This window comes from Puntigrus tetrazona, chromosome 22, assembly GCF_018831695.1.
Source record: "Puntigrus tetrazona isolate hp1 chromosome 22, ASM1883169v1, whole genome shotgun sequence".
Lineage (NCBI taxonomy): Eukaryota > Metazoa > Chordata > Actinopteri > Cypriniformes > Cyprinidae > Puntigrus > Puntigrus tetrazona.
This window is the reverse complement of record NC_056720.1, coordinates 12,248,179-12,269,126: the sequence shown is the minus strand read 5'-3', so window position 1 is coordinate 12,269,126 and position 20,948 is coordinate 12,248,179. Positions and strand designations below refer to the sequence as shown.

At 38.8% G+C, this 20,948-nt stretch overlaps 2 protein-coding genes across 2 annotated transcripts; both read left to right on the top strand.

Annotated features, from left to right (window-relative positions):
* The first annotated feature begins 1,105 nt into the window (after window positions 1–1,105).
* On the top strand, window positions 1,106–9,018 carry LOC122327050 (vitellogenin-like). Its single transcript, XM_043222223.1, has 34 exons — window positions 1,106–1,160; window positions 1,248–1,268; window positions 1,370–1,521; window positions 1,639–1,890; window positions 1,965–2,126; window positions 2,217–2,365; window positions 2,469–2,619; window positions 2,737–2,894; window positions 2,980–3,145; window positions 3,229–3,354; window positions 3,437–3,655; window positions 3,753–3,970; window positions 4,046–4,143; window positions 4,226–4,350; window positions 4,478–4,579; window positions 4,666–4,785; window positions 4,902–5,088; window positions 5,172–5,274; window positions 5,353–5,538; window positions 5,622–5,730; window positions 5,825–6,020; window positions 6,101–6,366; window positions 6,457–6,501; window positions 6,622–6,699; window positions 6,797–7,003; window positions 7,109–7,251; window positions 7,338–7,476; window positions 7,565–7,694; window positions 7,772–7,955; window positions 8,052–8,146; window positions 8,227–8,321; window positions 8,420–8,585; window positions 8,670–8,831; window positions 8,915–9,018. The coding sequence occupies exons 1-34, from the start codon at window positions 1,121–1,123 to the stop codon at window positions 9,016–9,018; spliced, it is 4,854 nt and encodes a 1,617-aa protein (XP_043078158.1). The 5' UTR covers window positions 1,106–1,120.
* A 5,362-nt stretch (window positions 9,019–14,380) lies between these two features.
* Window positions 14,381–20,948, top strand: LOC122327080 (vitellogenin-like). Its single transcript, XM_043222254.1, has 28 exons — window positions 14,381–14,453; window positions 14,598–14,618; window positions 14,729–14,880; window positions 14,992–15,243; window positions 15,324–15,485; window positions 15,573–15,721; window positions 15,841–15,991; window positions 16,089–16,246; window positions 16,340–16,505; window positions 16,584–16,709; window positions 16,791–17,009; window positions 17,092–17,309; window positions 17,388–17,485; window positions 17,565–17,689; window positions 17,774–17,875; window positions 17,978–18,097; window positions 18,203–18,389; window positions 18,479–18,581; window positions 18,667–18,852; window positions 18,943–19,057; window positions 19,143–19,332; window positions 19,417–19,679; window positions 19,778–19,822; window positions 19,907–19,984; window positions 20,073–20,279; window positions 20,361–20,503; window positions 20,597–20,735; window positions 20,823–20,948. Exons 1-28 carry the CDS (start codon window positions 14,414–14,416, stop codon window positions 20,946–20,948), a joined length of 4,041 nt encoding a protein of 1,346 aa, XP_043078189.1. The 5' UTR covers window positions 14,381–14,413.

Here is a 20,948-nt window from a genome sequence, read left to right as displayed (position 1 = left end):
CTGTTTCCTTCTTGTATAGCGAGATCGATGGCCTTCAACTTAAAACTTGCATCATACGAACTTCTTCGTGTGGGTTCCATGATGAAGGGGTGAGGATTTGAAAAGATAGAGTTTGACAGGATTGGTCATTTGTCGTCCTTCTATCCGCTTCTACCGACTTATATCTGCTAGAGAGGAACTAGCGTATTCTTCTTGAACCAGCGTATTCTTCTTTGCATTTATTTTGTCTTAGTTTTGATTCTAATTCTGGTTAGAGCGCCCCTAGCGGTGGGAAAAAATCTGCAGAATAGCCGCACCTTTGTATAAGCCGCATGGTTCAAAACCTATGAAAAAAGTAGTGGCTTATAGTCCAGAATTTACGGTATTTGGACTGTCTGTTCTGTTTGTACTTTAACTGAAGTAGCTTCAGTAACCCAACCTTGTCTTCTTCCTTCCACTCTCCAAACCTCATTACAGTATATTGTTTCATGAATGACACATTCTTTCAACGTAATTTTCTCATCATATCTCTCTTTGGATGCTTATCAATATTTAAAACAGTGACAATGATTACTGGAGTTATTTGCTTTGTTCCAAGTCAAAATTACATGATGTGTAACATTGCCCTTTCAACTTTCATCCAGTTGTAAACTACTACTAAGGTATTACTACAGTAATTTAAAATTTAATAAAGTGTTGAACAGAGTATGGGATCAATGAGTGTGAAATAAATTATCATGTAAAGTGACCTTAAAATACATGGCTGTTGTATTTTATTCAGTATACGTAATTACCATTTATTTAATGTACAATAATATTTGTATTGTATATATAAATCAATAGGAAAATATGAAGTTTTCTAAATGATCTTTCATGAACTAAAATAATGATTTAATTGGAAAAATAAGTCCACGTTTCACTGTGGACTTTGGCTGAAGAATGACACAATTAAAGGCCAGGGTAACCTAACCTCTAATTTATATCTATTTGTCAAACATCTAACTAACCAAAGTATGTTCTCAGTGTAGGGTGCAATCATAGAAACATTTGTTAATCATTATTTTAGAATTAATATTTGGTCAGCAAAAACCAAAACTATAAAGGTTTGTACTTTTCTTGAGTTCTTTACAAACCACCAGCCATGAGAGCTGTTGTGCTTGCCTTGACTCTAGCCTTCGTGGGTAAGTCAGATTTTTGAAAACTCATTGTTTAGTTGCAAAAACTTTATTTTCAGGGTTTTATCTCATTGGCTTTTTTGTTTTATTTAGCGAGTCAACAAATTAACCATGGTAAGTGTTATGATTTAGTTTGATTTCAAGTAACAAATTACTTCTATGTCTACATGAGAAATGTTTTAAAACAGACTAAAATACATTCATGTATGTTTCAGTTCCTGAGTTTGCCCCTGATAAGACCTATGTATACAAGTATGAGGCTCTGCTCTTGGGTGGTCTTCCTCAAGAAGGTCTGGCTAGAGCAGGTATAAAAGTCAACAGCAAGGTTCACCTCAGTGCCATGACCGAGAACACCTTCCTCATGAAGGTAATGGCTATTGCAAGATATAGAAATTCTAAGTAAAACACAACTAAAATGTCCCTGCTAACCACTTCTGTTACAAACAACTGCACAATTATTAAAATTGAAAATGTCCCCTTACAGCTCACAGAGCCTCTAATCCATGAGTATGCTGGCATTTGGCCCAAGGATCCATTTGTTCCTGCCTCTAAGCTCACTGCGGCACTGGCTGCTCAGCTTCAGATTCCCATCAAGTTTGAGTATGCCAATGGTGTGGTTGGAAAGGTATTTGCCCCAGAAGCAGTCTCCCCTACTGTACTGAACTTGCACAGAGGTATCCTCAACATTCTTCAGCTCAACCTCAAGAAGACCCAGAACATCTATGAGCTGCAAGAGGTAAGAAAGTGATCCTAGTAATTCTTGTATCTATTTTAAGTTCTGCAATCTTATTTTTTTACTTGTCCTTCAAGGCTGGATCTCAGGGAGTGTGCAGGACTCACTATGTCATCAGTGAGGATCCAAAAACCAAACACATTACTGTCACCAAGTCTAAGGATCTGAAGCACTGCCAGGAGAGAATTATAAAGGACACTGGCTTAAGACTGGCTGAAAAATGTGTGGAATGCACAAAGGTAATGAAAAAGACAACCATGGGCTTAAATTTTTTAAATAATACATGGACCAAATATAAATAAAATGGATACTTACCTGTCTCTCAACAGAGGATCAAGAGTCTGATTGAAACTGCAACTTACAACTACATCATGAAACCCGCTGCCACTGGTGCTCTGCTTGCTGAGGCAACAGTTGAGGAAGTGCATCAGTTCTCACCCTTCAGTGAGATTCATGGTGCTGCCCAGATGGAAGCAAAGTATTTTTGAACTTTGTGACAATTAAAAATATTAAGTAGCAATTTTACAACACATTTATTTTTTTTATGTGAAGGTACAGAACATTTTGTGCTTGTGTTACAGACAAACCTTGGAATTTTTAGAGAATGAAAAGACCCCTGTTGTTCCAATCAAAGCTGATTACTTGGCCCGTGGATCCCTGCAGTATGAGTTTGCAACTGAGATTCATCAGATTCCCATTCAACTCATGAAGATCAGTGATCCAAAAGCACAGGTATAGGTGAACATTTATTTACCCATAATGCATCAAAGCTTATGATTATAAGAAAATGTATCCATAAGAAAATGTATCCACATTGAACTGTCAAGCCTGACCCTTGCCTTTTTCTAGATTGTGGAGGTCCTGAAGCACTTGGTTGTAAATAATGTGGCCATGGTCCACGATGATGCACCACTTAAGTTTCTTCAGCTCGTCCAGCTCCTGCGTGCTGCCACCTTGGAGAACTTTGAGGCTGTCTGGGCTCAGTTCAAGAATGAACCAGTTTACAGGTACAATTTTGGGGGAAAAACATCAGCAGCTTATGGTTAAAGAGAAATCTTATAAATATTCTACTTAAAACAATACATTTGTTAGGCGCTGGATTTTGGATGCTCTTCCTGCTGTTGGCACACCACTCATTATAAAACTGCTCAAGGAGAAGTTCCTGGCTGGTGAACTTACCCTTCCAGAGTTCATTCAGGCTATTGTGGTTGCTCTGCAAATGGTCACGGTTGACCTGGAAACCATCCAGTTGACTGCTGTGAGTACATATAATTTTACTCAAAAGTCAATTTTTTAAGTTTTGCTAAATCAAATTAATCATTCCCATGTTTGACTGAACAGAGTTTGGCTATGCATGAGAAAACTGCCACAATCCCAGCTCTCCGTGAAGTTGTCATGCTTGGATATGGTTCCATGATTGCCAAGCACTGTGTTGAAGTTCCCACTTGCTCTGCTGATCTCCTTAGGGTAAACACCTCAAGTCATGAATTTCTTATAGAGAGTTGACACTGTTACTGTTTACTAATTGTATATGTTTCAAACTCTTCAGCCCATCCATGATACTGCTGCAGAGGCCATTGCAAAAAATGACATTCCTGAAATCACTTTGGCTTTGAAAGTTCTGGGCAATGCTGGTCACCCTGCTAGTCTTAAACCCATCATGAAGCTCCTGCCTGTACTAAAAACTGCAGCTGCTGCTCTGCCCATTAGAGTCCAGGTTGACGCCGTCTTGGCCCTGAGGAACATTGCCAAGAAAGATCACAAACTGGTAAGTATACAATGTTGTAGAAATTAATAAAATGTTTATACAATTGGATTATGCACATTTTTTTCTAATTATGAACTAACTTTTTTTCCTGCCTCAGGTTCAGCCAGTGGCCTTGCAGCTTGCATTGGACAGGGCTCTCCATCCAGAAGTGCGCATGGTTGCTTGTATTGTGTTGTTTGAGACCAAGCCATCAGTGGCTCTTATGTCAAGTCTTGCTGGTGCTTTGAAGACTGAAACTAACATGCAGGTTGCAAGCTTCATCTATTCCCACATCAAGTCCTTGACCAGAATCACTGCTCCTGACATGGCAGCTGTGTAAGTATAATTTTCAGTGTGTTTTATGTCTTCATTTGTGATTATAAGCTGATATTAAGTTGTTTTCCCTTTCAGTGCTGGTGCAGCTCATGTTGCTATCAAGCTTTTAAGTCCTAAGCTGGACAGACTTAGTTTCCATTTCAGCAGAGCCCTCAAGATTGACATCTATCATAGTAAGCCTTGAAAACCAAGATATTTGAGATATGCTTTGGATTTTTCATAAACTACCTACTCATTAATGGTATTTCTGTGTAGGTCCTCTTATGGTTGGAGCAGCTGGTAGTGCCTACATTATCAATGATGCTGCTACCATCCTGCCCAGAGCTGTTGTAGCAAAAACACGTGCTTATCTGGCTGGAGCTGCTGCTGATGTTCTTGAGGTGGATTATTAAATAAAAAAAAAACTAACAACAACAACAGAACAACTATTTTAACCAATTCTATTATTGAAATCTAATTTATTTGTTTTACAATCCTGTGATAGTCTTCACCTTAATTCTTTCACAGATTGGTGTGAGAACTGAAGGAATCCAGGAGGCTCTTCTGAAATCTCCTGCTGCAGAACAAAATGTTGATCGTATCACAAAGATTAAGCGCACACTGAGAGCAGTAAGTTATTTATACTTTATTGTTTGCTAATAAATTTCAGACATGATTTTTCAAAATAAACTCATTATTTCTGTTTAATCCTTCAGCTTATAAATTGGAAGGCTCTGCCAACCAGTCAGCCACTGGCTTCAGCCTACATCAAACTGTTTGGACAGGAGGTGGCTTTTGCCACAATTGACAGGACCATCATTGAACACGCAATATCTGTACTGTTCACTTTTTGTAATCTCTTATATTAGCATAACTCTATGGTCAGTCTGACCCTGATTTATTAAATTCTTTTTAGATTTATTTAGCGTCTTTTCATTAACACTATCCTCAGCTTGCCACTGGACCCAAACCACGTGAACTGTTGAAGGCAGCTCTGAAAGCTTTGCAGGAAGGAATTGCCTTGCAGCGTGCCAAACCCCTGCTTATAGCTGAAGTGCGCCGAATCTGGCCAACAGCAGTTGGTTTGCCCATGGAGCTTAGTATGTACTCTGCTGTTGTTGGTACTGCATCCATCAATGGTGAGATATATTTCTCTTAAAATCTTTCCTTGGAAATAAGGAGGTGATTTTTAGGTTATATATTGTTCTGTTTATCCTTCTAGTTCAGGCGACCATTACACCTCCCCTCCCTGAGCAGATTGAGACCATGACCCTTGAGCAACTTAAGAACACTAATGTTCAACTCCAGGCTGAAGCTAGACCAAGGTACACTTTTACAAAAGCATTAAGTGCAGTATGCAACAAGGATTTTCAAACACATAACCTCACTATTTATTATTTCAGTATTGCTATACAGAAATTTGCTGTGATGGGAGTAAACACTGCTTTGATCCAAGCTGCCGTTATGGCCAAAGGAGAAATCCGTATAATTGCTCCTGGAAAAGTGGCTGCAAAAGCAGATATTCTCAAGGGCAATTACAAAGTTGAGGCTCTGCCTGTTGAGCTTCCTGAACATATTGCTGCTGTAAGGTAATAAAATCTCAGTTATGCCCGCATTGAAATGATCTGCCAGATGAAATACATCTGCCTCCAATATATTCTTATTTCGACAGCTTTGAGACTCTCGCTGTGGCCAGAAACATCGAAAATCCCACTGCTGAGAGAATTGTTCCATTGGTACCTGAGATGTCTGTGCAAAGCTCTGTAAGCCACACATGTACAGTACACTACATATGGAAATATGCTAAGCATTAAAGTCAAAGACGTGAGACTTCTTTGGATGGTACCTGTTAATTTTCTGTTTCAGTCTTCAGAGGTCCTTGATAATGACATGTCAGCTGAGTCTGCTGTAAGAGCACCTGCTCCATTCCACCAGACTCTCTGTGCTGCTGTCCCATACATCGAAATCAAGGGATGCGTTGAGGTGCACTCTCACAATGCTGCTTTTATCAGAAATGCTCCTCTGTACTACATACTTGGGCAACACTCAGCCCGTGCTGCACTGTCAAGAGGTACACTTACAAAAAACATAACATTCATTAAAGCATTTTCAGGTAAAATGACAACTAATGATCTGTCATTTTGGCTGTAGCTGAAGGTCCTGCAGTTGAAAGACTGGAGCTTGAAGTTCAAGTTGGTCCTAGAGCTGCTGAGAGGCTTCTTAAGCAAATCAGTCTCATTGATGAGGAGACTCCAGAAGGAAAGGCTTTCCTGTTGAAACTGAAGGAAATCCTGGAGACTGAAGATAAAAACAGACCCGTCTCTTCTGAAAGCAAAAGCAGTAGCAGCAGCCGTATTATCAGCAGCAGCAGCAGCAGCAGTTCAGGCTCTTCCATGTCCAGCTCTCATGTGACAGAGGTGAGGACATATGATCTCACTTAATGGCTTGGTAGCTAACATTTATATTATCAGTATCTTTTATTCTTATTCATTCTTATGTTTTTGCAGACTGCCAATCTCATGGAACCCTTCAAGAAGTTCCACAAAGATCAGGTAATAAGGAATATTTTGTACTCATTACTTTTCAAAGTGTATATGAAAACTATATATCTCTATTTGGAGAAATAGTTCTTTCCAGATATGTTAATTAAAAAAGAAAAAAAATTCTTGCAGCACATGACACACCATGGAGACTCAAAGAGAGTTAGCAGTGGAAGCTCTGCATCCAGCTTTGAGAATATTCGGAAACAGGTGATATAAATGGTCTGATTGGTTTTGCCTTTAACAAAAACTGCTTAGGACTGTCCAACTTCTTGAAGGAATTTCAAATGTTTGTTCATTCTTTCAGACTAAATATCTTGGGAATACTGTTTCACCTGTTGTTGCTATCATTGCCCGAGCTGTTAGAGTGGATCATAAATTACTGGGCTACCAGCTTGCTGCTTTCTTTGATAAGCCAACTGCAAGAGTGCAGCTCATTGTTTCTTCCATTGCTGAGAATGACAACTGGAAGTTGTGTGCTGATGGTGTCCTGCTGAGCAAGCACAAAGTCACTGTAAGGTCAAGTCTCGTGTGCCTGAAATTCTCCAAAAAGTAAAAATTCTCAGATTTTTTACTTGATGTGTACTGGTCTGAATTGTACAAACATTTTCTGCTTCAGACCAAGGTTGCTTGGGGTGCAGAGTGCCAACAATATGCAGTCACTACTAAAGCTGAGGCCGGAATCCTTGGAGAATACCCTGCTATCCGTCTAGAGTGGGAATTGGAAAGGCTTCCAAATATTGTCACCTCCTATGCCAAAAAGTAAACACAATGATCGAGGACTATTATGTAGTAACTGTAGAAATGTTATGTTTGATTTTTTTCCCTGCACATATCTTTTCAAACAGGTTGTCTAAATACATACCTAAGGCGGCTTTACAGACAGGCTTCAAGCTTGAAAGAGCCACAAACAAGGAGAACGAGATCGACCTGACTGTGGCCTTGCCAACTCAGAGGTCCCTGAATGTCATTGTTAGGATTCCAGAGGTAAGTGACGAGTAATATTCTTTTAAAAAATATTTTAAAAGAGTAAAATAAGGAATAGTAACACTGTAACAATTTTCTGTTGTTCTAGATGACACTGTCAAGGATGGCTATTCATCTCCCTGTCACTGTTCCCATCAATCCAGATGGAAGTATTTCAATTAATTTTGATCAGGACACCCTTTTCAGAATCCAGAACTATATCTATGATTACACCACAGGTACAAACTCAATATGACATTCTGAAAATATTTTAATATTTTATTTCTTTATGTTTGATTTTGATTTTTTTTTTTAGCTCAGTGCAGCATGATGGAGGATGCAATCACTACATTCAACAACAGGAGGTACAAGAATGAAATGCCCATTTCCTGCTACCAAGTTTTGGCCCAGGATTGCACACCTGAGCTGAAATTTGTAGTTCTCTTGAAAAAGGATGCAGAGTCTGAAAAAAAACACCTTAACATTAAACTTGCTGACATGTAAGTTCACTTTCTTGAGAAGTGGTATCCATGTAACATGCAGGTTTATTTACTGTAGACATCATTTCATTACCACTGATGACCTATCTTTAACAGCAATGTCGACTTTTATGCTTTGGGCTCCAATGCACAAGTTAAAATGAATGAAATGGAAGTGCCCATCAGCAGCCTTCCCTACCAGCATCCCTCAGGTAGGTCCATGTGGTCTCTTTGACTTACTTCACATAACACATGTTCAGAAAATGTGATTTAAAATGCTCTTCTGATTTAGGCTCCATTCAGATCAGGGAGAAGGCTGATGGTTTGTCACTTTATGCTCCTAGTCACGGACTTCAGGAAGTCTACTTTGCCAATGGTCACTGGAAGGTGACTGCAAGTTAATGAACATTTCTCTGCTGAGTTTCTGCAACAAAATCTAATCATTCAGACTTTGAGTATTTCCTGATGTATTTTTTAATGTATAGATCCAAGTTGCAGACTGGATGAAGGGACAGACTTGTGGACTCTGTGGAAAGGCTGATGGAGAAATCAGACAGGAATACACTACACCCAGTGGATACCTGACCAAGAGTTCCGTCAGCTTTGCTCACTCATGGGTGCTTCCTGCCGAAAGCTGTCGTGATGCCAGCCGTAAGATTTGTCTGATATTGTGTATTTTACCAAATGTGTTTTTAAAGGCATTTAAAACAAAAACAAATGTCTTTCCTCTATCAGAATGCCGCATGAAACTTGAATCTGTGAAGCTGGAAAAGAAGGCTATTTTGAATGGGCAGGAATCAAAATGCTACTCTGTTGAGCCTGTGCTGCGTTGTCTCCCAGGCTGTGCACCAATCAGAACCACTCCTGTCACTATTGGATTCCACTGCCTGTCCACTGGTAAGTCATCTCATTTCATGTTTGCAGATCAATTTGACTGATACGAGTTCAGTAATTCTTAAAAATAATATCTTGTGTTCCAGACTCCAACCTCAACATGTTTGATGGAGTATATGAGAAGAGTGTAGACTTAAGAGAGACTACAGATGCTCATGTGGCTTGTCGCTGCACTGAACAGTGTGCTTAATCCGACTTCTTGACTGAGTAATACTTTATACAACATTTTTGGAAGATGCTGTAAATGAACACCTTGATTGCAATAAATCCGAAGAAGCATTCTCAAGTGTCTGTTTACTATTTTTATTTTATTTTGCAACTAATGCATGATTACTTACTGTTGCCTACTTCTGCTCTAACCACCATATGGGGAACACACACCAATGGGGTTTTTAGTGACAAATTCTTATATTTTTATAATTAAAATAAAACATAATGAAAATACTTTTTTTTTTTTTAATTATGGACCAAGTCTCAAAATTAGCATAAACTGAATCAGCAGTTTCTCTTTTATCAATTAACTTAAGCACAAGTTTAATATTACCACCATTTTGGGTATCATTGCATGTCAAGTAAAAATCTAAAGCCTAAAGTAAAATATATAAAGTATTACTTTACTACTCAAAAAGTTTGGATAGAAGCTATCCGGTTACACCAAAAAGGCAAACATTTCTTAGAAGGAAAAACTAGTCAGTATAGCAATGTACAATGAATTCAACGCAGCACTATTTGAATGTACACTGTCCCTTGGATAAGAATCTACTTTTTAATCAAAAAAAAAAAGTCACAGTTATTATGAAGGGATGGTACTAAGGAATATTTGGGATAGCTATACTTCTACTGAGCCTACAAGGACTCCACAAAATGGAAGTACTATTATAATTATAATAATAATATTTTGTATTAGACAGCATATTTGAGGGATTCCATATTAGAGTGATTAACGTGCATACTAGAGACCTGCAATCCCGCGGGAGTACCGCGGGTCTCGAGGGACCCGACGCAACCCAGTGTGGCGCGGGACGAAATTTGATATGTGAACGCGGGTGCGGGCGGTAAGGTCCTGGTGTGTGCGGGTTGTGGGAGAATAAAATTATTTATGGACTCCGCAAAATGGAAATATCTTAAAATTAAATTGTTAAAAAGAAATAAAATATTATTTATCTGCTGCACAAAAGCAACAAGAACAACTCAAAATAACGTAAATTCTCACGTGGTTCTTGCGAGGAACAAAGACCATAGACCCACACCGAGGCAAAATGTCTGAAGAGCATGACACAGGTGGAGCGCTTAGTGCTACAGATATTAGTTCATTATTAAAGAAAGGAACATACAGAACTACAAAGCCAAACAAAGGGAAATCCGATATTTGGAAATGTTTTTTTATAGTATGTGACGGTATGGAAAGCACCTTCCCTTTGCGAGCTGCGACAAATGCAGCAAAATACTCGCATACAGCAGCCACAAGTCTGGAACTTCAGGTCTGAAGCGTCATGTGTGCACAGTTTTAATGTTTACATGCGGGCGGGAGCGGGACAAAACTTGAATATTTACATGCGGGCGGGAGCGGGAAAAAAAAATCTGTCCCGCGCAGGTCTCTAGTGCATACCTTCATTGTCAGGCATTCACCACAACCACCTCCCTCTGAAGCACCACCCTCCAGATCCAGAGTTCTAATCACCCCCACTTGTTTCCAATCTGATCCACCATATACAAGCATCACTCCCTCAGTTTACCCTCATTGGATCTACTGTTCACACCCCTCTATGCTAGCTCATGGCCTCTTCATGATCCCCATGTATCTTTGCTGTTGGACTCTGGATCCCGGCTCTTCTGTTTGGATTAAACTTTTCTGATTTGTTTGTTTACCAATTCTCAATAAAACTGTCTCGTCATTGTTTCTCTCCATCCCGTCTTTGGTCCACTCCCTGTGTTGTGTGACAATGCTAAAATAAGCACTATTTACTTGACATTACCTTTTTTGCGTTTATAAACTTCAGTATGTAGGCAAATATAAGCAAATTGGTTTGAGACAAATAGTGTTACAGATGTTGAATACTACCATACATATAAACTATTTAATAAAATTAACCAATACCACAGTTTCTACATTAATTTCATACACATACATACATACATATAATTAGTTGTAAAAAGTGTACTTGGTTCCATCTGTTGGTAATTGGTTGGAGTTTGAAATGTGGGTGTTCTAATACATGGAGTTAAAAAACAGAAACTCAGTGAAATTTCTACTCAATTAAAAATATAAATACAAGTCATAAACATCTGGGACAGCATGAATGTGAGTAAATCAAGAGAATTTGTATTTTTGGGTGAACTATCACTTTAACAATCCACATGTGATGCAGAAATCAGATACAAGCAGACAGATTTTAATCAATGAATAGAATTAAAACTTTTGTTGACTGTTTAACACAAGTAATTAGTTTTTGATTGCATGCCGACTTTCAGATTAAACGTTTAGAGTATGTTTAGGGCTAGTATAATAAGTTGTCATATACTTGCAAAGTTTCTGATACCGAGTATGTTGTATGTTGTGCACCCATCAAAGTAAAGTGTTAGAAGATATTAAGCAGATAGCATACTAATAGTTCACTAACTGCTAGCTGACATGTAGTTGTAAAGTTACTTACTGTTAGTGAAATGTCTAAAGTGTACCATAGAATCAGTCTTGAAATAGACGTGCAATTTAGTTCTTGAAATGCTCTTCATCAACTGGAGTTTTCTTTATTCATTCTTGTTAGTGTTTATATGCCTCTGCAAGCACAAACTTACACAGACACAGCAACAACACTTTTCTCTGATATGCATACGTGCGATTCATAGAATGAATGTACAATAGAAATAGGAAAAATCTCCTTCAACAATATTTTAGTTCACTGTTACACCACAATGGGTCAAAGTGTAGCTTTGGGGCTACACTAAGAAGCTAGAGTACCTGTTATCTTCTAGTGACATGGCTTCAGTAGGGAAAGGCCTAAAAGACATTACTAACTACTTGACACCATCCCCCAGCACAGAGGTGAATCCACAACTTGCTGAAGACCTGAATAAGATTTATTGTAGATTTGAAACTGGTCTCACACCCCACACCTGCTCTAAACATCTCTCTACACAACTCCATTCAGCCTTCAATGCCATCATTCCAACACTCCTCCAGGTCAAACTAACCCAGCTCTGTTTTTAGCTCTCTCGCTGGATCACCAGCTCTCTGACAGATAGGCAACAGCTATTGAGAATTGGTCATTTCACATCTAACAGCCAAAACCTAAACATTGGCGCACCCCAGGGATGTGTTCTCCTCCCACTGCTGTTCTCCTGTACACCAATGACTGCACCACTACTGACCCCTCAAACTATTGGCGTTACACTATCGGCTTCATGCAGGACATTGAGGAGTCTGCTTCCACACAAGAGGTTGAGCAGATGACTGTCTGGTGCAGTCTTAAACTGGATCTGAACACGCTTAAAACAGTGAATGTGATTGTGGGCTTTGCATGGCAACTCACTATTATGGACAGCATTATAATGACAGTGGAGTCAATATCTCAAGACTTGAAGTGGGACAATCACAGTGACTGTTAAAAATGTACTTCCTTCACCAACTGAGGAAGTTCAATTTAAATATATTTTTAATCACTTGTTTATTTTGTTATCTGTGTCTTGCTACTTTTTCTTCCTGTCCGTGGACTATAAGCTTTTGTCAACAAGACAAATTCATTCCTCTTTCTGATTCTGATTTCATCTTTCAATTTTTTTTTCTGCAACTTAAAATACAATGCTCATTTAAACCTGTTTTGGTAACATTTAATTTATATAAGCAGTCATCCTCACCAAAACATGAATTGCATTACAATCTCATCACTGATTATATTTTTACAGCCATTATGTGCATTTAGGCAATATATTATACAGACATCTAACAGATATACAAAAATGGACAGAAATTATGAATAAAGGTATCTACCTATGTATGCCTTAACTGATTTGATGGCAATCTTTTGATGTCAGCTGATTAAAGTTATAACTGGAGCTAAAATGTACGTGCATGTTTTGTGTGTAGACACTGCAGTTTGAAACTTGGGAAGTTGGGTGGGGCAGTAACTGCAGACACAGCCATTTTTAAAAGATTAATAGAGATTTATAGAGACTTTGACACATGACAATCAGGAGTTGCAATTGCAAATAAAAGTCCTACTGTATAATTCCAAAATAAAATATGCACATAATTATTAGGATTGTATATCATCAAAAAATCCCTTCAATTAGTTAAGATAATCAGTGCCATTAAAGATAAGGCAAGTTAACTGCAATGACACCTAAAATCAATTACTAAATAAGTACCAACATGGGTAACACATAACTTAATACTGTAAGTTATACTGTACACTAACTAATACTTAAGTACACCAGTACATAGTAAGTATAGTAAGTATATGGAAACAGGACTGCAAAATAAAGTGCACCATTTTATTTAAACATTACACAGGAATGAAGAGTCCTTAAATCTTTGTTAAACTTTACCATGTATATACCAATGGTAAGTACAGTATTGTGTTGTATTAGTTACCATATACTAACACATGTAAGCGATCATTATTACACACACTTGTTTGTAAGTATGGCATATTTACCACATGTATACCATGTACAGTATGTGTCTTGTTTGTTACCATATAATACCATGTTTTCCCATAGGTGCTACCTTGTGTTACCACTCGCTCTCATGTAGGTACAAGATATTAACCATGTACTGTATGTACCACGGAAGTACACATACTGTACAATTAAGTTCTATCAAAAGGATAATATATTTAAAATGTGAACGGGACATGCTCTTAACTGTAATATTGATTTTAACAAGTTCAATGATTGAGCCAGGGTAACCTAACCTAAAACTGATAGCCTTATCCCAAATCTTTCAACACTGTGTACTTTGAGAACAAAAAGCTACAAAAAATAAGAGCAAAGTGTATTTTTAATGCAATACTACCATCAGTGCAAATGAGACTATCAATAGGATTAAACTGCTCTGTGCAACTGAGGTGTTTTCTTGAGGAAACCTTTTTGTTGAGGACAATCCAAAAATCATCCATTTCTAATTGTCTCTCTTTATAAATGAATCCAGTGTTGGATATTTGGATAGTACAGTTGTGGCTAATATATATTATTATAATATATATTAATTTTAAATGTAAAAAATACTGTATATACACTGTAATATACGTAACATATGTGCAAAACCTTAAAATATAAATGCAGTCATGTATATTTAATAAACTAAAGTTAGCCTTTCCTTTAGCTTCATAAGGATTTTGTAAATTAGGACATAGAATCCTGACACTGAACATTGTTCTGTAAAATGACATGACAGGCTAGGGTAACCTAACTTAATTGATATCAATGTTCAGAGTAGCTGGCCAACCAAAAGTCACATCTTACGTACTTTTTGACATGGATCTAAAGACATCTGTTAATATTTAACAAAAAAATTGATAGTTAGTCAGCAAGACACCACTATAAAAGATCTAATGCTTTGAGGAGTTCTTTACAAACCACCAGCCATGAGAGCTGTTGTGCTTGCCCTGACTGTGGCCCTTGTGGGTAAGTAAAATGTTTTACTTAAGGTCTTCTTCTTTTTGTTTTCTTTAAAGATTTTTTTTTTTTATGAAAGTACATTTAGAACCTTTTCAAATGTTAATTAGACAAGCAATTGTCAAAGCATATTCTCTCATTTGTTTATTTTAGCATGTCAACAGATCAACCTTGGTAAGCAATGTCATTTGACATAATATTTTTGGTATTTTTTAAACTGATAATTTAACTGATACAACTACTGCATTCTATTCTATATTTTTTAAATATTCTACCTTTTTTAGTGCCTGAGTTTGCCCTCGATAAGACCTATGTATACAAGTATGAAGCTCTGCTCTTGGGTGGTCTTCCTCAAGAAGGTCTGGCCAGAGCAGGTATAAAAGTCAGCAGCAAGGTTCACCTCAGTGCTGTGTCAGAGAACACCTTTCTGATGAAGGTAACGGTTAATATGAACTCCACACTAAATGGCAACAACAACACACAAATTGTTTTTGCCATAATTAACTATTACTGATGCCCTCATTAAAGTGAAGATGTTTCCTTACAGCTGATGGATCCTCTACTCCACGAGTATGCTGGCATTTGGCCCAAGGATCAATTTGTTCCTGCCACTAAGCTCACTACAGCACTGGCTGCTCAGCTTCAGATTCCCATCAAGTTTGAGTATGCCAATGGTGTGGTTGGAAAGGTATTTGCCCCAGCAGGAGTTTCCCCTACAGTCATGAACTTGCACAGAGGTATCCTCAACATCCTTCAGCTCAACCTCAAGAAGACCCAAAACATCTATGAGCTGCAAGAGGTAAGAAAGTGATCCTATTGTTTAAGGCATTATTTGTGCCTTTTTGAGCTCTGTATCTCATTTTTAACCTGTCCTTTAAGGCCGGAGCTCAGGGAGTGTGCAGGACTCACTATGTCATCAACGAGGATCCAAAGGCCAACCACATCACTGTCACCAAGTCTAAGGACCTGAGTCACTGCCAGGAGAGAATCATAAAGGATGTCGGTTTGGCATACACTGAGAGGTGTGCTGAATGCACAGAGGTAATGAAGAAGACTGGAATGAATCTAAATATTTACTCAATTTTCTCAAAAAAGAGGTACATTCGTTATATACTATTCTCTCAACAGCGGGTCAAGAGTCTGATTGAAACTGCAACTTACAACTACATCATGAAACCAGCTGCCGCCGGTGTACTGATCGCTGAAGCAACAGTTGAGGAAGTGCATCAGTTTTCACCCTTAAATGAGATTCATGGTGCTGCAATGATGGAAGCAAAGTATGATCAGCTATGAGATTTTTATTACAAATGTGAAATATGAAAAATATTCCTAACATACTGCATTAACTTTACATTTAAAAATGAAACTTACTCTCAGAAATGAATATTTTTTTCAGACAAACATTGACTTTTGTTGAAATGGAGAAGACCCCCATCGTTCCAATCAAAGCTGATTACTTGGCCCGTGGGTCCCTGCAGTATGAGTTTGCAACTGAGATTCTTCAGTCCCCCATTCATATGATGAAGATCAGTGATGCACCAGCCCAGGTATAACTCATACATAAAAAGCTTTTCTTTAAAAATTATTCAAAGCCTTTGATCCATGTTAAAGATGTCAACAGAGCATTGCTGTTACTCTCTCTAGATTATTGAAGTCCTAAAGCATCTTGTTGCAAACAATGTGGCCATGGTCCATGATGATGCCCCCCTTAAGTTTATTCAGCTCATCCAGCTCCTGCGTGTTGCCACCTTAGAAAACATTGAGGCTATCTGGGCTCAGTTCAAGGACAAACCAGCTTACAGGTACAATGTGTCAGCATTAAATTAATAGGATTAGAGTACAATGGCGCTATTTACTTTTATTAAGAAAACATTTTTATAATTTAATCCCTTTAGGCGCTGGCTTCTAGATGCTCTTCCTGCTGTTGGCACACCAGTCATTGTAAAACTGCTCAAGGAGAAGTTCCTGGCTGGTGAACTTACTCTTCCAGAGTTTATTCAGGCTCTTGTGGTTGCTCTGCAAATGGTCACGGCTGATCTGGAAACCATCCAGTTAACTGCTGTGGGTACATGTAACTATACTCAAAATGCTGTTCATTAAATTTTGCCATAAATAATAATTTCAAATCTTATTAAACAGAGTTTGGCTTTGCATGAGAAAATTGCCAAGATCCCAGCTCTCCGTGAAGTTGTCATGCTTGGATATGGTTCCATGATCGCCAAGCACTGTGTTGCAGTTCCCACTTGCTCTGCTGAGCTCCTCAGGGTAAACACCTCAGGTTTTTGATTATTTTCAAAAACTTTCTTTTTAATATTTGTCTGACTGGATATGCCTCAATCTTCTCAGCCCATCCACGATATTGCTGCAGAGGCAACTTCAAAGAATGACATTCCTGAAATCACCCTGGCTTTGAAAGTTTTGGGCAATGCTGGTCACCCTGCTAGTCTTAAACCCATCATGAAGCTCCTGCCTGGACTGAGAACTGCAGCTAACTCTCTGCCCCTAAGAGTTCAGGTTGATGCCATCTTGGCCTTGAGGAACATTGCCAAGAAAGAGCCCAGACTTGTAAGTAACAGACGTAAGAATGAATTACTGTAAATTGGTAATTTTTTTTCAAGTAATAAACTGACTTTGTTTCCTGCCTCAGGTTCAGCCAGTGGCCTTACAGCTTGCATTGGATAGGGCTCTCCACCCAGAAGTGCGCATGGTTGCTTGTATTGTGTTGTTTGAGACCAAGCCATCAGTGGCTCTCGTCTCCAGTCTTGCTGGTGCTTTGAAGACTGAAACCAACATGCATGTTGCAAGCTTTGCCTATTCCCACATCAAGTCCTTGACCAGAATCACTGCTCCTGATATGGCAGCTGTGTAAGAAAAACAAAATTTCATTTACTTCATCATGTCAAATGAATACAAACCAATAGTAACAATGGTTGTCCATTTCAGTGCTGGTGCAGCTAATGTTGCCGTCAAGCTTATGAGCCGCAAGCTGGACAGACTTAGCTTCCGTTTCAGCAGAGCCTTTCAGCTGGACTTCTATCATAGTAAGTCTAATAGTTATGTTCTGGGTGTCTACTGACACTGAACATTTAATAACTGCATTTTATTTCTGTTTCTGTGCAGCTCCTCTTATGATTGGAGCTGCTGGCAGTGCCTACATGATCAATGATGCTGCCACCATCCTGCCCAGAGCTGTTGTAGCTAAAGCACGTGCTTATCTGGCTGGAGCTGCTGCTGATGTTCTTGAGGTGGGGCAACCAAGATTTATTTTTTTATTTTATTAATGGTTTCAAATGTTTCAATGTTTGAACACTATTGATCTCCTCTAAAAGATTGGTGTGAGAACTGAAGGAATCCAGGAGGCTCTTCTGCAATCTCCTGCTGCAGATCAAAGTGTTGACCATATCACAAAGATTAAGCGAACCGTGAGAGCAGTAAGTTTTTGTCTTTTGTTTTGCCCTTTTAAGTAATATTATACTGTAAATTTGACAATATGTATTGCAATATGTATTACGTTTCTGTTTTAATCCTCCAAGCTTGCGAATTGGAAGGCCCTGCCAACCAATCAGCCATTGGCTTCAGCCTACATCAGATTATTTGGGCAAGAAGTAGGTTTTGTCAATGTTGACAAGACCATCATTGAAGAAGCTATACCGGTATTGTGCTGTTGATCATTTCTCCCTTCTCGTTACCATCTTTTTGAGATTTGTTTCATGAAAAATTTGCACTATTGACTTTTGACATTTAAACCCTATCCCCAGATTGTGACTGGACCCAAACCACGTGAACTGTTGAAGGCGGCCCTTAAATCATTGCAGGAAGGAATTTCCTGGCAGTATGCCAAACCACTGCTTGCAGCTGAAGTGCGTCGTATCATGCCAACAGCAGTTGGTGTACCCATGGAGTTCAGTTTGTATACTGCTGCTGTTGCTGCTGCAAGTGTCAGTGGTACGTTTTTTTCTTAGAACTTTTAGAAACTTTACTCTGATGTGAGATTATTACTTCTTAGGTTGACAGTGTTTTATTTACTTTTCCAGTTCAGGCCACCATTACACCTCCCCTTCCTGAGCAGATTGAGACCATGACTTTTGAGCAACTTAAGAAGACTGATGTTCAACTCCAAGCTGAAGCTAGACCAAGGTACACTTTTGCATTGATAATGTACAGAGACATGTAAAGTATACAACAATTATTTGACAAACAATTTCTCTTATTTTTATTTCAGTGTTGCTCTCCAGACCTTTGCTGTGATGGGAGTGAACACTGCCTTGATCCAAGCTGCTGTTATGGCAAGAGGAAAGATTCGTACAATTGCACCTGGTAAAGTGGCTGCAAGAGCAGACATTCTCAAGGGCAACTACAAGGTCGAGGCTCTGCCTGTTGAGCTTCCTGAACATATTGCTGATGCAAGGTAATGAAATCTTAGTGTTGTCTGTGAAAAAAAGATGTTTGTTGTAACAGCTCTTTTGTGAAATATTTTTTACTTTTCTCATTCCAACAGCTTTGAGACTGTTGCTGTGGTCAGAAACATTGAAGATCCTACTGCTGAAAGAACCGTTCCCTTGGTACCTGAGATATCCGTGCAAAACTCTCAGGCATCTTATGCTGGTGATTTGGTAAGCTTTAAATAATATTTGAAACTTGCTAACATTTACTTCAAACTGCATAGTGGAAAGACTTGAATTTTTTTTTTCTTTCCAGTCTTCTGAAAATTCAGCTGAGGCTACTGTAAGAGCACCTGCTCCATTCCACCAGACTCTCTGTGCTGCTGTCCCATACATTGAAATCAAGGGATGCGTTGAGGTGCACTCTCACAATGCTGCTTTTATCAAAAATGCTCCTCTGTACTACATACTTGGACAACACTCAGCCCGTGCTGCAGTGTCAAGAGGTATACTTACAGAAATTATTACATTTGTGAAACTCAAAGATTTTCAAACACAATGATAATCAAGGTCCGTTGTTTTGGCTGTAGCTGAAGGTCCTGCTGTTGAAAGACTGGAGCTTGAAGTTCAAGTTGGTCCTAGAGCTGCTGAGAGGCTTCTTAAGCAAATCAGTCTCATTGATGAGGAGTCTCCAGAAGGAAAGGCTTTCCTGTTGAAACTGAAGGAAATCCTGGAGACTGAAGATAAAAACAGACCCGTCTCTTCTGAAAGCAAAAGCAGCAGCAGCAGCCGTAGCAGCAGCAGCAGCAGCAGCAGTTCAAGCTCCTCCATGTCTAGCTCTCGCATGTCTAAGGTGAGGACAAGGAATGACATGTATTGCTTAAATAACCAATGTATGTTTTATAAGCATGTATATTAATTCTCACTAAATCATTTTGTATGAATTTTCAGACTGCCACCATCATGGAGCCTTTCAGGAAATTCCACAAAGATCGAGTAACTACTTAAAATAATATTGGTAACAATATATTGGCTTTAGATTATCAAAAATCTGTGTCCATAACACTACTTTGCTTGCAGTACTTGGCAACCCATGGAGCCTCAAAGGCAGTTAGCAGTGGAAGTTCTGGATCTAGCTTTGAGCGTATCCAGAAACAGGTGAATCAGTGGCATTTGTTTAATAATAACCACACAAAACGCCAAATGAAAGTATGACATTTAAAATTTGTATGGTTTATGTTTACAGGCCAAGTTCCTTGGAAATACAGTTCCACCTGTTTTTGCTGTCATTGCCCGTGCTGTGAGAGTTGACCACAAACTGCTGGGCTACCAACTTGCTGCTTACTTTGACAGACCAACTGCAAGAGTGCAACTTGTTGTTTCTTCCCTCGCTGAAAATGACAACCAGAAGATCTGTGTTGATGGTGCTCTGCTGAGCAAGCACAAAGTGACTGTAAGACTGGAAGTGTGATTTTAAAAAATGTTGTGAATAAGTTTTTCTCAGGCCATAATTAATCATAAATCTGTTTGTCAGGCCAAGTTTGCTTGGGGTCCAGAGTGCCAGCAGTATGCAATCACTGCTAAAGCTGAGGCTGGTGTACTGGGTGAATTCCCTGCTGCACGTTTAGAGCTGGAATGGGAGAGGCTGCCCATTATTGTCACCACCTATGCTAAAAAGTAATGTTTATCAGCACAGAACAACAATTGTATAAAGTAGAAAAGGACATTGATTTAATTATTTTTATTATCTGTGTATCTCATCCCATTTAGAATGTCCAAACACATCTCTATGGCGGCTTACCAGGCGGGATTCAGACTCGAAAGAGCAACAAACAGTGAGAAAGAGATTGAACTTACTGCAGCCTTGCCAACTCAGAGGTCCTTGAATGTCATTGCCAGGATTCCAGAGGTAAAATGTTTTCCCTTTAAATTATTAAACCTCATAAAGATGTAAAAGGAAAACACAATTTATTAATTTCCCACATGCTTTTTCTAGATGACAATGTCAAGAATGGGTATTCCTCTCCCCTTCACCGTTCCGATCAATCAAGATGGATCTCTTTCCATTCATATTGATGAGGACGTTCTCTCCTGGATCCAGAAGCATATCAGGGAAGAATAA

Excerpts from the sequence above, each read along its gene's own strand:
- LOC122327080 (XM_043222254.1), top strand. The coding sequence starts at position 14,414 with ATGAGAGCTGTTGTGCTTGCCCTGACTGTGGCCCTTGTGG. Across the intron at positions 19,058-19,142 it reads CATCTTATGCTGGTGATTTG|TCTTCTGAAAATTCAGCTGA; the intron begins GTAAGCTTTAAA and ends TTTTCTTTCCAG. Across the intron at positions 19,985-20,072 it reads TTGAGCGTATCCAGAAACAG|GCCAAGTTCCTTGGAAATAC; the intron begins GTGAATCAGTGG and ends TTATGTTTACAG.
- LOC122327050 (XM_043222223.1), top strand. The coding sequence starts at position 1,121 with ATGAGAGCTGTTGTGCTTGCCTTGACTCTAGCCTTCGTGG. Across the intron at positions 3,656-3,752 it reads CCAAGAAAGATCACAAACTG|GTTCAGCCAGTGGCCTTGCA; the intron begins GTAAGTATACAA and ends TTCCTGCCTCAG. Across the intron at positions 8,832-8,914 it reads ATTCCACTGCCTGTCCACTG|ACTCCAACCTCAACATGTTT; the intron begins GTAAGTCATCTC and ends CTTGTGTTCCAG.